Source organism: Archocentrus centrarchus, chromosome 12 (genome assembly GCF_007364275.1).
Source record: "Archocentrus centrarchus isolate MPI-CPG fArcCen1 chromosome 12, fArcCen1, whole genome shotgun sequence".
Lineage (NCBI taxonomy): Eukaryota > Metazoa > Chordata > Actinopteri > Cichliformes > Cichlidae > Archocentrus > Archocentrus centrarchus.
Window position 1 is genome coordinate 6,537,023 of NC_044357.1, and position 18,099 is coordinate 6,555,121.

The 18,099-nt window shown below is 40.8% G+C and overlaps 1 protein-coding gene across 2 annotated transcripts; it reads left to right on the forward strand.

Annotated features, from left to right (window-relative positions):
* On the forward strand, positions 1-17,203 carry LOC115788992 (mitoguardin 2-like). Of its 2 annotated transcripts, XM_030742134.1 has the most exons (5): positions 1-92; positions 1,156-1,507; positions 12,972-13,078; positions 13,205-13,317; positions 17,051-17,203. In XM_030742134.1, exons 2-5 carry the CDS (start codon positions 1,423-1,425, stop codon positions 17,085-17,087), a joined length of 342 nt encoding a protein of 113 aa, XP_030597994.1. In that variant the 5' UTR covers positions 1-92; positions 1,156-1,422; the 3' UTR covers positions 17,088-17,203. The 2 variants fall into 2 exon arrangements, 1 of the variants encoding a protein (XP_030597994.1); XR_004020658.1 differs by lacking the exons at positions 1-92; positions 17,051-17,203 and having other exon boundaries at positions 1,155-1,273; positions 13,205-13,309.
* The last annotated feature ends 896 nt before the right edge of the window (positions 17,204-18,099 follow it).

Genomic DNA, 18,099 nt, shown 5'->3' on the forward strand with positions numbered 1-18,099 from the left:
TGCCAATCCATCCACCCCCTGGGATGCAGAGCCTGTGGTGGAAGAGTCAGGGGCAGTAGAGGACGCCAATGCAGAGAATCTCTACTTAATGGGTAAATATTCACTTAAACTCTTTCTGTATTTTTTTTTTTTTTTGAGTCAAATGTGAAACGGTTACTGTTTTTTGAACTCTGACTATTAACAGTAACCCAGTGAAACATCTCTCCTATGTCTGCAAGACACCCGTCATCTATCAGTGACGGCTGAGATTAGATCATATTATAAATGGTTACACTGGGGAACATTAAAGCAGAGTTTTTCTGTAAATCTTATAAAGCATTTTTTATCCAGTACTGGCAGACATAATGAAATCCTCTACATGAGGTTGTTACATCCCATCAATACATTAAGTAATTACTGAATGATTATGGAAAAAAATTAAATGGTCATAAACTGTTGCAAAAACTGTTTTTTTTTTTATTAAATAAAAAGAACTTGCTACAGGGTAGATCTGCCTGGAGTCTATTGCTAGCTGAATCAAATCACAGATCCTCAGTTAACTGTATCTGATCTGTTTCTGCATATTTTTATCTTCTGTTTCTGTCACCTACACTTTGTCCCTGTCTGGTTACAGCTGGTGATTTTTAAAGAATCAGATTTTAAAATCACATGTAAAATTAGGATTTCAGCTTCATCTAATGAAAATTGAAGTATATTTTATATCAAACTTTTACACTGTCCATGATGAAGACAGAGTGGCTCAAGCTAATTTAAATCTTTCTCCCACCTTGTTTTTAAGATAAACATCATGGTCCACACTGACATTCACATTCTTCAGTCCACTGGATTAAAATGGAGACTCTGCTCTTTGTTTACCTGTTGTCATGGAGCACCATTGATGATGACTTTCTTCTTTCTCACTTGACTCGGCGTAAACACGTTCAGAGTTGATTGAAATTAATCTAATCAGCGTTTCTGGAACTGGCAACTCTGAGTTGCCCATCTAAGTTAATCAACTCAGAGTTGATGGTTAGACTTTGAATCTGTTGAGCCTGCTTTCTAGACTAGGGCCCAGTACTAGTTAAGTTTAACTAAAATAAGTTGAGCTAATCCTCAGGTTATTTATTATATAATATGAAGTCACTTTTGATTTGTGGATTCTTTTTTCTTTCATAGGGTGAAGCTCGTAATAAAGTGTTTGCTGAGAAGTTAGAGACATTACTGCACAGAGCGTATCACCTACAGGAGGATTTTGGGAGCAGTATCCCAGCAGACAACGTGCTGGCAGACTTTGGTAATATTTCCATGTTACCTATCAAGAGAAGTGAGGAGGACATAGCAAGAGAAGTGAGGAGGTTAAGAAAACAAAGGAAAATGATTGGAACATGGACAAGGAATGGGAACGTGTGGATCCGAGACCATCAATGAAGATAATAAAAAGAAATGACAGAAGGAAGACCCGGGAGGATGAAACCTGCACCTGAGAGGGGCCGGCGGTTTAAGGACGACGGTTCACGGAAGGAACCAGGTTAGACGAATAGATTAAATGGATTAACATATTTCTTTATGGACAAATGTATGAATACATCTGATGAAACTAAAGATTTATGATCTAGAGAAGGATATTGATTATAATGTATTTATTCCTGTTTCAAGGGAATGTAAATATACAGAAGAAGAATTTAATAAGATTATAGGTCCTGTGATGGACAGAACACTTGTCTATCATTAATTTCAATAGTCGCAGTCTAAATTGTAACCTAGTAAAAATAATGGAATATTTAAATCAACTGAGTAAAAGTTTTAATGTAATCGCAGTGTCTGAGTCCTGGTTAAGGCAAAGTGATATAAATGAAGTTCAGATTGATGTTATCAATTATATTATGTAAATAGAATTGATAAAAGGGGAGGAGAAGTTGCATATATATATATATGCAAATTCAAAATGGTTGATCATATGACAGCTGTTATTAATGTTATGCAAATGGTTACAGTAGAAATGACATAGGTAAAAATATTATTACTTGTGTTTATAGAAAACCGGGGTCTTGTGAAAAGAGGACAACAGATATCAGATGAATTTATGAACTCCATGTATTGTACAGGGTTGTTTCCTATGATAAGTAAACCAACTAGAATTACAGCCCATAGTGCAACCGTTATCGACAATGTTTTTGTCAATACCGTATTTTTCGGACTATACGTCGCTCCGGAGTATAGGTCGCACCAGCCAAAAAATGCATAATAAAGAAGAAAAAAACATATATAGGTCGCACTGGACTATAAGTCGCACTTTTTTGGGGGGGGGGGGGGGGGTTGATAGAATCTGAGACCCAGAGCAGAAATTCCATCTTGAACGGCAATTTAAAATAATAATGGATTAAAGAACAGGACGAACACGGTTACGCCTACGTTATGCTAACGTAACACATTCAGCTACATGACGCACAACGAACACGTGTTCGGTATGTTAACGTAACATTAAGTTATTCAGATAACCATAGCATAAAGAACATACTAACAAGTATGTTCAAACCATCAATCCATTGAATTCTTCATCCTCGGTGTCACTTCTAAACAATTCCGTACACTCCGTAGACGAAGCGCCGCTTCCTCTTCTGTGTCGCGTTAGTCAGACTCGTCGTCAGCTGCAGTTCCAATTATTCCAGCCTTTCTGAATCCCAACAGGATGGTTTGGTTGTCACTGAAGCCCATGTTTTCTTGATCCATCCAATGACTTCCAGGAAAGTTGGGTGGCGCATTCTCCCAGTTGCCGTTAAGCTGTGCTCTCCATCCATCATCCAATGCGCCCACAGGTTACGCAAGACTGCCTTAAAGCTCCGGTTCACGGAGATGTCAAGTGGCTGGAGTATTTTGGTTCATGTGTTATAAATGTCACATATACGTCGCTCCGAAGTATAGGTCGCACCCCCAGCCAAACTATGAAAAAAAGTGCGACTTATACTCCGGAAAATACGGTACTAGGAACCGAGATGGAGTGTTATTAGGTGGAATTTTAATGACTGATGTGAGTGATCATCTCCCTGTATTTACAATTTATGAGAATCATTATAGTACAATAGTACAAGATCCAAAGGAAATATTGATAAGGAATAGATCGCCTGAGGCTTTATGCCTTGAGAGAAGATCTCAAGAAACAGAGATGGGATGAAGTCTATAAAGATGATGTGAATATTGCTTATGATTCGTTTTTGAATCTGTTAACTGGTTTATATAATACGAATTATAAAATAGTAGGTAATACTAAGAAAAATAATATTAATAAACCTTGGTTGACAAATGGGTTAAAAAATGCTTGTAAAAAAAAGAATTACTTATATAATACGTTTTTAAAGTTAAGAACGAAGGAATCAGAAGAGAGATATACAAAATACAAAAATAAATTGAGTGGATCATAAGAAGACAAAAAAAAGGAATACTATAGTACATTACTGGACAAGAATAAAGATAGTACAAAAGAAATATGGGGAATAATCAATAGAGTTGTAAAAAAAAGGAGAAAGTGCAACTTAAAATTCCAAATCATTTTGTTCAAGATAATAAAGATGCCTATGATCAAAATGATATAGTAAATGATTTCAATGCATTTTTTGTAAATATTGGTCCTAAATTGGCTCAACAAATACCTAAAGTCAAAAATGCTTATAATCGTAACTGTCAAGTCTTCCATTTTGACTTGGAAATTCCCATATTTTACCCCTCTGTCTCGCTCTCAGCCCGTATTTTTATTTTCCCGTATTTTCAGTTTTCAATTTTTTTAAAAGAATTCCTGTGCCTCTCCAAACTGAATTGTCACTATCACTAGGTTAGTGCCGACAGCCGGAACAACCCCGTAAAAACAACGGGACCTCAGTTGGGCTCAGTGTTGCCAACTTAGCATTTTTTTTCCCCCCATAAAGCGACTAGCGACAGCGAAATCCTCCGCTGTCACCATGCTTTGTGTACATAAAGCCTTCTTACTGTGTCCCTTCGTACGCTTTGGCATCGCCGAGACCTCACTTTGTCTCCACCCTCCAACCCCCGAGTTTTCTTACACAAGTTGGTAAGGTGGCCCAGATAAAGGAGGAGGGTTGAATTAGCTAGCAGTCTCACCCCACAGTGTTTTTATTAAATTTGATATTCTAACATTAAACAATACGGGACAAAATTGATCTATGTAATGTGGGTCTGGGAAAAGCATTAAAGTTATTAAGTTATTTTATAAAGTTTATTTGTAGTTCTAAACATATTTATGGTGTTTTTTTTTCCCTTCACTTTTTGTCTCTCCAAAGATGTTTTTCCTCTCTCCTACAGCATCGATTGCAACTACAGTACATCCACATGAACAATTATGCAAATTAGGCGATGATGTCTTATAGAGACCTCTATTTTCAGCAGCGCAAAATTTCTCTTATTTTTAAATACAAAACTTGACAGGTATGGTTATAATATTGGAAAAGCAATTGTTGATAATGTCGATAGTATTTTCCTTGAGAGAGTGGAGATGAGTGAAATAATGCAAATTGTACAACAGTGTCCAAATAATACCTAATGATTATGTTGATATGAATATGGTATTTATTAAAAGTATCATAGATTTTAGTTGTCAAACCATTCACATATGTCCATTCAACATATGTGTGTGTGTGTGTATATATATATATATATATATATTAGGGGTGGGACTTTAACGCGTTCATTTCGATTAATTAATTACGGGGAAAATAACGGATTAAAAATTTTAATGCATTTTAATCGCACTTTGCACCGTGGAACGTTTCTCAGTGCACGAATTCCAGGCGTACAGATTATATCAAAGCACGATGTCAAAAATTCAGGGGCCGCATCCTGCGAAGGACCCGTCCCACGTAGACCTCGCAGTATGGCAGGCCGTTTTAACATAAAATCCGTTTGTCTGACTATCCGTGATTACATTTCAGATATCTAAAACTGCATTTTGACTAGACAAAACTACATTTTGACTATCCAGAATGGTAATTTAAGATATCCGCAATTACATTCTGACTAGCAAGAATAATAATTCAAGATATCTTCAATTACATTTTGACGAGTCAAAATTCCTTTCAAGATATCTCAAATTACATCACCGGATTCGTCATTTGATGGGTCACACATCCGTAATTACAATTTAAGATATCTAAAACGTAATTATGACTAGTCGAAATTACCTTTTAGATATCTGAATTTAACGATTGCGTGAGCTGTACTGAGCTGTCCAAACAATTGCCTGTGTAGAATTTCAGGTGCCTGCAATGGCGCTGGCCGTTATAGACAAAATTGTAATAAAATGCAACAATATAGAAAAAGCTCCTCAGTATGGGATATGCGGAGAGCGCGAGAATCATGTACTTAAAGACTGCTTCAGAAATCTGCGCAGAATCTCTGATTTTATGTCAGGCCGTTTTAACAAACTGCATAATAAACATTCCACCAAAATGCTCCGTAATTCAAGATATCTCAAATGTCATTCTGACTAGTCAGAATGTTAATTTAAGATATCTTAAATAGAAAAGCCGTATAATTCAAGATATCTGTAATTAATTTTGAGATATCTTAAAAGGCATTTTGAGTAGTCAAAATTACAGTTCTAGATATCTCTAATTTAGTTTTGCCTAGTCATTATTTGCTTTCAAGATATCTAGAATTTAATTTGCCCTAGTCAAAACTATTTATCGCCTATCTAAAAATACATTTAAGATATCTTTAAATATGGTGTCATTTAAGATATCTTTAATTAGAATTATGACTAGTCAGAATAAAAAACAAGATATCTTGAATTAACTTTATGACTAGTCATAATTTAATTGTAGATATCTGAAATGTGAGTTTCAGATAGTCAGTAATTCACTGAAGATATCTTGAATTGAAGACGCCATACAAATGAATGGTAAATCTGACGTCATTTCGACTAGTCAGAATGTAATTAGAGATATCTCAAATAGGTATTTTGTCTAGTCAAAACATAATTAGAGATATCTGAATTTACTAATACGTCTAGTCATAAATCAATTTCAGATATCTGGAATGTAAGTGTGGTGAATCGGATTTTATGTTAAAACGGCCTGCCATACTCGCAGCCCACGAAGACTGCAAAGGCCGGAAGTGAGCGGCTTATGGCAGGCCGTTTTTTAACATAAAATCCGTTTGTCTGACTGTCCGTAATTACATTTCAGATATCTAAAACTGCATTTTGACTATCCAGAAGGGTAATTTAAGATATCCGCAATTACATTCTGACTAGTAAGAATAATAATTCAAGATATCTTCAATTACATTTTGACGAGTCAAAATTCCTTTCAAGATATCTCAAATTACATCACCGGATTCGTCATTTGACGGGTCACACATCCGTAATTACAATTTAAGATATCTCAAACATAATTATGACTAGTCGAAATTACGTTTTAGATATCTGAATTTAACGATTGCGTGAAGGCCCCCTTGTGCTGTACTGAGCTGTCCAAACAATTGCCTGTGTAGAATTTCAGGTGGCTGCAATGGCGCTGGCCGTTATAGACAAAATTGTAATAAAATGCAACAATATAGAAAGAGCTTCTCAGCATGGGATATGCGGCGAGCGCAAGAATCGTGTACTTAAAGACTGCTTTAGAAATATGCACAGAATCTCTGATTTTATGGCAGGCCGTTTTAACAAACTGCCTTATTATGGCAGGCCGTTTTAACATAAAATCTGTTTGTCTGACTATCCGAAATTAAATTTCAGATATCTTAAACTGCATTTTGACTAGACAAAACTACATTTTGACTATCCAGAATGGTAATTTAAGATATCCGCAATTCCATTCTGACTAGTAAGAATAACAATTCAAGATATCTTCAATTACATTTTGGCAAGTCAAAATTCCTTTCAAGATATCTCAAATTACATCACCGGATTCGTCATTTGACGGGTCACACATCCGTAATGTGTCCAAACAATTGTCTGTGCAGAATTTCAGGTGCCTGCAATGGCGCTGGCCGTTATAGGCAAAATTGTAATAAAATGCAACAATATAGAAAGAGCTCCTCAGTATGGGATATGCAGAGAGCACGAGAGTCGTGTACTTGAAGACTGCTTCAGAAATCTGCACAGAATCTCTGATTTTATGTCAGGCCGTTTTAACAAACTGCCTTATAAACATTCCGCCAAAATGCTCCGTAATTCAAGATATCATAAATAACCATTCTGACTAGTCAGAATGTTTATTTAAGATATCTTAAATAGAAAAGCCGTATAATTCAAGATATCTGTAATTCATTTGGAGATATCTTAAAAGGCATTTTGACTAGTCAAAATTACAGTTCTAGATATCTCTAATTTAGTTTTGCCTTGTGGTGGCCACATATATGCACATTTCACACCAGAATGCCCCAAGCTCTTATTGCGAAGAGAGAGACCGGAATAGATCTGGAAAAGGTGGGAGAGAGAGGCCTGGAATAAAAGGGCTTGACTCCTCCTTTTGCAGGCAGTTATATTTTGAGTTCTAGCTTGTTGTGAGTTTACCGCCAATAAAGCTGAGACTACATACCTGCTCGTGTCTCCTTCCACCGACTCCTACATTGGTGACCCCGACTAAAGAACATGTCTGCTGACGACAGCTCAACGGCCGCGGCCGCCGTTTCCTCACCAGCCGCCGCCGTTTCTCCCGCTATTTTTGCGGCCACGGTCAAGCTCCCGGAGTTCTGGCAGCACGATCCAGAGCCTTGGTTCCAGCATGTGGAGGCCCAGTTTCACCTCCGCGGGATCACCTCAGACGACACAAAGTATTACCATGTCGTCACGGCGCTGGACTCTCCTTCTACCCGCCGGCTGATGGGACTGCTCCGGAACCCGCCGCCTGCTAACAAGTATGGAGCGCTGAAGGAGAACCTGCTGTGGATTTATCAGCTTTCAGACGAAGAGCGGGCTGATCGCCTGTTGTCCCTGAATGGCTTGGGAGATGGTAAACCCTCCGAGCTGATGGAGCACATGCTGGCTCTGCTCGGCCCGGGCGACGCTTCGTTTCTCTTTACGCATCTGTTCCTGCGCCAGCTCCCCCCTCCCGTACGCACCGCGCTAGCCAGCTCCGCTCTGATACAGGCCAAGGATTACCGCGGGCTAGCTGAAGAGGCGGACAAGATTTTCCTGGCATCTAGGCATTCCGGTGTGCATGCACTTTTACCGAGTGCGGCTCTACAAGGGACGGAGACTAGAGAAGCTGGTGCTGTGGCCGCCGTCGCAGAGCGCCGGAGGAAGGAGAGCGTGCTCTGCTTCTATCATCGCCGGTTCGGAGTGAAGGCGAAGCGCTGCATTCCGCCGTGTACCTTCCAGCACCAGGGAAACGAGAGGGCCAGTGCTCACTAGCAGCTGTGTGCGCTGGCAGCTCGGACAAGCTGCTCTTCATTGAGGACACTGCTTCGGGACGCCGTCTGCTTGTGGACTCGGGTGCTCAGCGTAGCATCATGCCGGCTTCAGCTGCGGACGCCTTGGGACAATGTCACGGACCCCTGCTGGACGCGGCGAACGGTACCCCCATTCGCACATATGGAATGAGGTTGGTGACTGTGTGTTTCAAGGGACGTCAGTTTAACTGGGACTTTGTGATAGCGTCTGTGTCAGTACCTATACTCGGCGCTGATTTCTTGTGTGCTTTCAGGTTGTTGGTCGATGTAGCTAATAGGTGCTTGATAGATGCTGTGTCTTTTGATACCTACCCCTGTACACTTGGTAGTCCTGGCCCCCTGCCCCTCGCTAACATGCTTGCCACAGGTGATGAGTACCAGCGTTTGCTTGCCGAGTTTCCCACCCTCACGGTTCCCACCTTCTCTGCAGCCGTAGCTAAACATGGTGTGGAGCATTACATTACCACTGTGGGTCCGCCGGTTTTTGCGCGTGCATGCCGTCTCGATGCCGCGAAGTTAGCGATAGCCAGGGAGGAGTTTGCAAACATGGAGCGCCTTGGTATTGTGCGCCGCTCAAACAGCCCGTGGGCGTCCCCGTTGCACATGGTCCCTAAAGCTGACGGTGGGTGGCGCCCTTGTGGGGATTTTAGGCGCCTTAATAATGCGACGACTAATGACAGGTACCCGGTTCCCCACATTCAAGATTTTTCGGTTCATCTTGCGGGGGCAACTATTTTTTCAAAGGTGGATTTGGTGAGGGGATACCATCAGGTTCCTGTCCATCCGCGTGATGTGCCCAAGACCGCGGTTATCACTCCTTTTGGCCTTTTCGAGTTTTTGCGAATGCCCTTCGGTCTGAAGGGCGCGGCACAGACGTTTCAGCGCCTCATGGACTCCGTTTTGCGTGGTATGCCATTTTTGTTCGTCTATCTGGATGACATACTGGTTGCCAGCCCTTCCGCCGCGGAGCATTCAGTGCACCTCCGCCAGTTGTTTGAGCGTCTCAGTGAGCACGGTTTGATTGTGAATCCAGCTAAATGCCAGTTCGGTCTGCCGGCCATAGAGTTTTTGGGACACCTCGTTTCGCCCCAAGGGGCGTTTCCCCTGCCCGCTAAGGTGGAGGCGGTTTCTGCTTTTCCGCGCCCTTCCTCAGTGAAGCCCCTGCAGGAGTTTTTGGGGATGGTGAACTTTTATAACCGTTTCATCCCCCGGGCTGCTCACCTCATGCACCCTCTGTACAATGCACTTAAGGGCAAGAAAGGCAACCAAGAGATAGAGTGGACACCTGAGCGGGTGCAGGCATTTGACAGTGCCAAAGCTGCTCTTGCCAACGCTGCCCTGCTGGCCCACCCGTCTCCCGAGGCGCCTGTTGCCCTTACGACCGATGCCTCCGATTTTGAAGTCGGGGCCGTGTGCGAACAATGGGTGGGTGGTGCTTGGCAGCCCCTCGCCTTTTTTAGCAGGAAGCTTCGGGATGCGGAGAGAAAGTACAGTACGTTTGACAGGGAGCTCCTTGCCCTTTTTCTCGCGACGCGTCATTTCCGGTTCCTGCTTGAGGGCCGTGACTTTACCGCTTTTGTAGACCACAAACCTCTCACATTTGCCATGGCAAAGGTTTCAGAACCATGGACTGCACGGCAGCAACGGCAGCTTTCTGCTATTTCAGAGTTTACCACTGACATTCAGCACGTCGCCGGCAAGTGTAATCGGGTGGCTGACTGTCTGTCCAGGGCGCAGGTTAGCTCTGTGCATTTGGGAGTGGACTACTCTGCCATGGCTGCCGACCAACTTACGGATACGGAGATTCAGGCTTTTAAGGTGGCCGAGTCCAGTTTGCGTTTGGAAGATGTCTCATTTCAGGATAGTGGCGTAACCCTACTTTGCGACGTCTCATTGGGCAGGCCTCGCCCCTTGGTTCCTGCTTGCTGGCGTCGGCGGGTTTTTGAGGCAGTTCATTCTCTTTCGCACCCAGGAGTTAAAGCCTCAGTTAAGTTGGTAGGGGCCAAGTTTGTGTGGCCCGGCCTCCGGAAAGAGGTCAGGGCGTGGGCTTCCTCATGTGTTGCTTGTCAGCGCGCCAAAGTGCAACGACACACCAAATCCCCTCTGGAGCACTTTCCCATACCCCAGAGAAGGTTCGAACATGTCCATGAAGACCTGGTAGGTCCATTTCCCCCTTCCCGGGGTTTCACCCATCTCCTGACAATGGTGGACAGGACGACTCGGTGGCCTGAAGCAGTTCCTTTGGCGTCAACCACCTCAGCAGATGTTGCTCGTGCGTTCGTCTCCTCCTGGGTATCTCGGTTTGGCGTACTGCTTGACTTGACATCTGACAGGGGTCCTCAGTTCACGTCTGAGCTGTGGACTGCTGTGGCGGAGAACCTTGGCGTCAGACTCCATCGCACTACCGCGTACCACCCGCAGGCCAATGGCCTTTGCGAGAGGTTCCACCGTACCATGAAGGCTGCCTTACGGGCTGCGCTGGTGGACAGCAGCTGGGTTGACCGCCTTCCTTGGGTCCTGCTGGGCCTGCGTGCGACACCTAAGGAGGACCTGCAGTCTTCTTCAGCTGAGCTGGTCCTGGGCCAGCCTTTGAGGGTTCCAGGGGAATTCCTTCCTGGTGCATCTGCTTCGGGGGCCGACAAAAGGAGCGGGCCGGTTTTCCCGGGGAATGAGCGGGTTTCGGTGGATCGCCTTAAGCCTGCTCACATGTTTCCGGATGGTCCTATTGAGTTGGCCCAACCTCCGCGCCGCGGTCGTCCTCCCGTTTCTATGCCTCACTCGGAGGACCTGCCCCCAGCTGCTGTTTTTTCCCCTGCGAGGGGGCAGTCTCGCCGTAGTCGGGGCTATGCCCCTCCCTCGTTTTCACCACCTGTGGTCGCCAAGCACAGCCGTAGCGGCCGCCTTGTTAAACCCCCTAGGAGATACTCTTGATGTGGTATTTTATTTTTGCTATGTTGAGTTGAAAATGGTTGCTGTTTTTATTATTGTATTGTTTGCCATTCTGTGTGTTCAGGGGGGGCCTGTGTGGTGGCCACATATATGCACATTTCACACCAGAATGCCCCAAGCTCTTATTGCGAAGAGAGAGACCGGAATAGATCTGGAAAAGGCGGGAGAGAGAGGCCTGGAATAAAAGGGCTTGACTTCTCCTTTTGCAGGCAGTTATATTTTGAGTTCTAGCTTGTTGTGAGTTTACCGCCAATAAAGCTGAGACTACATACCTGCTCGTGTCTCCTTCCACCGACTCATACAGCCTAGTCATTATTTGCTTTCAAGATATCTAGAATTTAATTTGCACTAGTCAAAACTATTTATCGCCTATCTAAAAATACATTAAAGATATCTTGAAATATGGTGTCATTTAAGATATCTTTAATTAGAATTATGACTAGTCAGAATAAAAAACAAGATATCTTGAATTAACTTTATGACTAGTCATAATTTAATTGTAGATATCTGAAATGTGAGTTTCAGATAGTCAGTAATTCACTGAAGATATCTTGAATTGAAGCCGCCATACAAATGAATGGTAAATCTGACGTCATTTCGACTAGTCAGAATGTAATTAGAGATATCTCAAATAGGTATTTTGTCTAGTCAAAATATAATTAGAGATATCTCAATTTACTAATACGTCTAATCATAAATCAATTTCAGATATCTGGAATGTAAGTGTGATGAATCAGATTTTGTTAAAACGGCCTGCCATAGCAGCTAGCCTTCATATCAGCGTCACCTGCCCTTGCCTCTGCGTAGCTCATAGCAACCCTGAGTGCAAAGCAGCTGTGTAAAAACAGCTGGTTAAATGGAGAACGAACTTTTTCTCCTTTTTGTCTTTTAATTTTAAGTCTTTAATTCAAAATAAGCTGTTAAAACAAGCATAACACATTTCAACATCAAGGAATATAGCTGAGCGAATGATTAATTTCCAACTATATTAAGTGAGACATTAATGTTGACTAAAACCATCCAGTTATGATGCTCAACTTTAATTTCAGGAGTTTGCTTATCACAGGAGCACGTCCACCCTTCATTGGTCTGTGTAGTAGACTGGTGGGAAAATAAACAAAATTTTGAAGTTTAAGCTTATGTATATTGATTCATTCATCAACCAAACTTAAATTAATATTTCTCATGTCAAATATTGAAATGCGATCAAAATGCGATTCATTTCGATTAATTAATTACAAAGCTTGTAATTAATTCGATTAATTTTTTTAATCGAGTCCCACACCTAATATATATATATATATATATATATATATATATATATATATATATATATATATATATATATATATATATATATATATATATATTGGTGTGTGTGTAAATGAGGGGCAGATATTATAAGGTTATACTTCTTTCTGCTCCTTTTCATTCATGATTTTTCTTTTGGTTATAAGAATTATTTATATGTTGATTGAATGAAATAAAAAAAGAAAAAAAAAACCTATCAGACAATAGAAATATTATTAACCAAATAATACATTTAGATTCTATGTTCTTGGACTTTGTCAGTACTCACAGCTATACGTGTGTGCTTCATGTCTGGCCCTGGGAATTAGTTTGTATTGTTTCTTTGGCAGAAAGTGAAGGAACTCTAATCTTGCCTCAAGTGGAGAGTTTCCACAGACTGCAGGAGGACGATGCCACTACTGTCACTTCTGATGAGTCCTTCTTCTCGGCTGCAGAGGTGAGCTCCCTTTCTCTTCTCGCCAATGACTGGCAGAAAACACAGTATACTCCTGACCCTTGAAAAACCCGTCTCTCACTCATATACATGAACTGTGTACTGCGGTATGTGTGTGTTTATGTGCAGCTGTTAGATGCCATGTCTCTAGGGGAGGTCTATCAGCCTCTTAAGCCAGCAGCCCTATATGAAGAAGCCTTGTCTCTGGTCCATGACGATAAAGTGGCCTATAGGACCCTGAGGTAAATGTTTATCAACCACCTGATCAGCAACATGAAGAAAAGAGAATTTTGTATCTGCTCCATCCACCCTGTTTGTTTCACACAGAGAAACATCTGCAGTACGGAAGGTAAAATATGCTGATGAATTGCTAAAATGAAAAATTATTTCTTATCCAATTACTTGATTAATTGACGGAGTAATCAATTGAATACTTGATTACTAAAATAACTGATAGTTGCAGCCCTACTTGTATTCAGAAAGCCATAGTCAAACATTAGTTTTCAGCACCAGTAGAGCTATGAGAGGCCTTCAAGAATAAAATAACTACAGTTCCCAGCAAGATGATGTCACTTCCTATTGTTGCATTAAAAACGTGATAGTTTATGCTCACAACATGGTGGCTGATATTCAAATGTAGGAAATGCTTTTAGCAGCTGAGGAATCTGGATTATGTTTTTGTTGTGTATGTTTTTTATGTGATTTCTGCAAACACAGTGGAAGGAAACGGCACTCTGGACACATTAAATGCTTGATATATAAATGTAACTTTTCTGGATTATATGCAAAAATGATCATTCTATCAATCTAATAAGGCCTGATTTAGAGTTCTGCATTGATCCTTTGTGCATAACTGAAAATCCTCTCTGAACCAAACCTGACATGCACCTCAAGAAATGTAACTACAGGTCCAAAAAAACTGATTACTGCTGTCCAGTTACATCTTAGGCCCCATGATTCAATTAACAAGTGGGAGCGGTACTAATTAGCATTAGTGTTAGCGCTGGGGTGAGAAATATTTCTTGCTAGAACCCTGAAGTTACCATGGCCACCACCAGTGGTAACGGCAGAGAAGTAAGTCAGTTGTTTCTCCGCCATTAGTACATTGAGCTAGTGGTGGGCAGATCGATCCTAATATCGATAATATGGATGCCAACCTTGGTATTGGTATTGATCGATATCAGTGTAATTAGATCGATACGTTAGCTTCAGTTTCTGTCCTGTATGCAGAGCTGCGGTTTCATCAAAGATGCGAGCTGACTGTCTAAGTGTCGCTCCTGTCACCGCACAGAGCACTTTGCTCCTCCCCTCCCCACAGTGTTTTGTTATACTGTCATGTGACATAACATATTTTATTTGGGAAAAAAAAGGATTTTGCTATGAAACATTTAAAGCAAATTTAAATTTGAAGAAAATTAGTGAATGAAAAGACATTTTTTATTAAATTTTTTTATAATACTTTATGAACGATCTACCTGGAAAAAAAGTTTGCATTTGTTCTTGAGTGATGATTTTGTACACTTAATTTATGAAAAAAAAAAAATTCCAGACATCAATGTATGGGGAAAATTGTTTTGTTAATGTTCTATTGTTTCAGAATAATAACTTTTATTTTGATAAAGTATTTTCTACTTACATATAAACTTTGCCCAATTCTATCCTGGGTTTTAACTAATTAATGATCCAAAGGAAAAAATCTCAAACCAGTTAAACTTCATGGAAATTCTTCATAATTATTAAAAAGTATTGGTATCAGTATCGGTGATAATGGCCCTGTGTTTACTTTACATAGGATCGATACCAAATTATGAAGTGTTGCACACAACTACATTGAGCAGCATACACGACGAGTGATTGACAGTGCTAAGACCCTCCTCCTGGCTCTGATTGGTTGTTTTTGACTGGGAGCGGTTACAGAGGTGGAGGAGCTCCATATTTTTTTGCAGATTATCGGTCTCATACTGTCGTGACATGGTGACAGTTTTAACAAATGTGTAAAAACCAGATTTTTTATAAAAGTTACATCCTGCAGCTTTAATCTGTATAAGATTAAAGGCTTTAGTTCTTACTGTCGATGAGTGTTTGCCATTTTTTCAGTTTTACACATTTAGCTATGTGGTTTTGAAAAAGCACCCATTTTTACAAAGGTTGTTGGTTTAAAAACAACACAACTTTATGCATTGTTTCTGAAAGGCAGAGAAAAGTTAGGACTATTGTGATGAACTATGAATAATTGTTTTACATTCTGTGATAAATGATGGAAGTCACCCAGGAGTATTAAATAAAGATGGTCATATTTATTTGAGCTGTGAGTGTTTAATATCAGGATGATTTTATGGGAATGTGGATCTTTCAGATCAATTTGAGAAGTGATTTTGATCATGTTTCACATTTTATTGGGTCATGTAGCGTCCGGCACTGGTCTTGGTCTTGTCTCGGTCTCGCCCTCCCTCGATCTTGGTCTCGACTGGTCTTGGGCCCTAAAAGTCTTGGTCTTGTCCCGGTCTCGATACACTCTGGTCTTGGTCTTGTCTCGGGTTAGGTGGTCTTGACTACAACACTATTAAGTTCACAGAAAACTCCCATTATTTCAAGGCTTTAGTAACATTATCAGATCCCTGTGTTGTTGCAATTAATGGCACTGCAGTAGGGCTTGTTGGACCGTTGAACTTGGCTAACTAATTGCAACCCATAATTTTTAATTTTGTTTTCAGGCCGTGCAGAAAATATAAAGGAAAGAAGAAGGACCCCCAAAATAAGGTACAGCGCTGTAAAGGTTTGTTTTCTTTTGTTGTGTTTAGGTTAGTTTGTAACCGCCAAATTGATCAATCAAAATGATCCCAATGAGCAAGCACTTGGCAACAGTGAGGAGTACTTCCTTTTAACAGGAAGAAACCTTGTCTAAATTCCAGAGGTGATGAAACCCTGTTTTTATTTGTTTCAGGACCCTTACTATGCCATTAACATTTTTAAAGTGTTTCTGCGGCACACATTATATGTATGTGACTGTGACACTGGTTTTGACAACATTGACATTACTGCAAGGGGCGGTGTTCAGTCTGTATGCAGCCAAGATATTATCGAGCCAAATATGTGCAGTGATTGCAACCGTGGTGTGCTATCAACTTCTTCTTCTTGGTCATTGATTACAAGTGGCGTTTTCTCTTTGCCAGCCCAAATAAGATTTTTTTGACAGCGCTCACTGGATTGACCAATACTCAGAGCAATGGGAAAATCCAAGGAACTCAGTGAAGATCTAAAAAGGAGAACTGTACATTTACACAGATTGGTCTTTTTGAGCCATTTCCAAACAACTGCAGTTTCCAAGATCATCAGTTCAAATGACTGCAAGTTATTAAATCAGTTAAATTAATACCTTCAAGCTCAACTGAAATCTGCAGCTGCCCACAAGGACAAGCCAAACGCCTTCTAGGGAAAGACTTTAGGGTCACATGAGACGACTGTGAAACTGGTGTGATTGATCTAATATATCTAACATAAAAAGAGACTAACAGTGGGGTTTTTTTTGGGGGGGGGGCAGTGCAGATATCAGCATTTTAATGTTTTGTAGTGATATTTTTATTTTAAAGTACAGTGAAGTTCAAAATTGTGCCAATGTTTGCCTGATGATGCCTTCTGTGTTCTTTCTCCTACCTGTGTGTGTCTCTGTGTGTGTGTGTGTGTGTGTGTGTGTGTGTGTGTGTGTGTGTGTGTGTGTGTGTGTGTGTGTGTGTGTGTGTGTGTGTGTGTGTGTGTGTGTGTGTGATGAATAAATAGAAGAAAAACACAAGAGGAGCTTTATAGAGTTTCTAGAGCTCATCTTGGAAAAGCAAATGTGTTTGGCACAACAATGCATTCAGATCATGATTCTGATTGCAAAAGCTGCCAGACAGGACAGGTTATTTAAAAAAAAAGGAAAAATATTTCTGCACCTGCAGGGGGAGTTTGTCTGTCTCTGTCTGTCTGTCTCTTTAGGTTGAAGGCATCTTGGAAAGACCTGCAGCCACTCTGAGGAATCAGCAGAAAGAAGAGGCGGCTACAGAAGTGGATTCCAGTGCTGTGTAAATACAGTAAATACTGTGTAGAGATATTGACATTAGTGAAATAATAAATTTGTGTTTCATAAAAGTTTGAGGCTTTTTTTTTTAAACACATATATTGCGCTGTAAGACATGAATCAGTAAAATGAGCCACCCCCCGAGCCTTTTAGAACCATATATGACACTGGCTGGTAGAAGCTCAGCAGTCTAGTGGTATAGTTTGGAGATACAAGTACTCATAGTAGGGCTGGGCAATATGGACCAAAAATGGTATCTCAATATTTTTTAGCTGAATGGCAATAAATGATAGATTTTTTTCCCAAAAGCTATAAACAGAAAGGCACTTCTGAGACAAAGCTACATATCCCAAATGTTAGATACTTATTAACATTCAGCTGTAGATGTACATGAGGAATTGCTCATAAATAAACTATTGGCATATTTAAATAATAATGCTCCTCAAATAAATTAATGCTTTTTTCTTCCATAACAAAAGACTCACAGCTGTGTTATTAAAATGTAAATAGAAAAGATATGAAGCAAAAATGGCAAAAGGCTGACTGATTCTTTAAAAAGCCAGTCTGCAGTGAGGTAGACTTCACCAAAGTGCTTCCTCCTGTGTGCGCTCCTGCACATCTAGTATTCTGCAAATAAAACATGTAAACAGACTAAATGAATAAAATTCCATCCTTCAGTCAGCAGGGTTAGCTAGCTGCTCCTGGCTGAGGTGCCATCACCTGTTATCGTAACAGTTTGTGACGTGGCCATTAGCATCGATGCGCATAGTGGAAAAGACTAGTGCTCGGACCCTCTGTTGGGACTTGTTTGTGGCATTCTCTACAGAATACACTATTCTGCTGCTCATCTGACACTGAATCCAAACCATCTCCAAATAATTGAGCATTGTTTTTCTCTTTGCTATCCAGCTCCTCTTCAATAGCTTCTTGTCTGTTTCCTTCTCCATTCTGTTGCTTCCTGCATGAT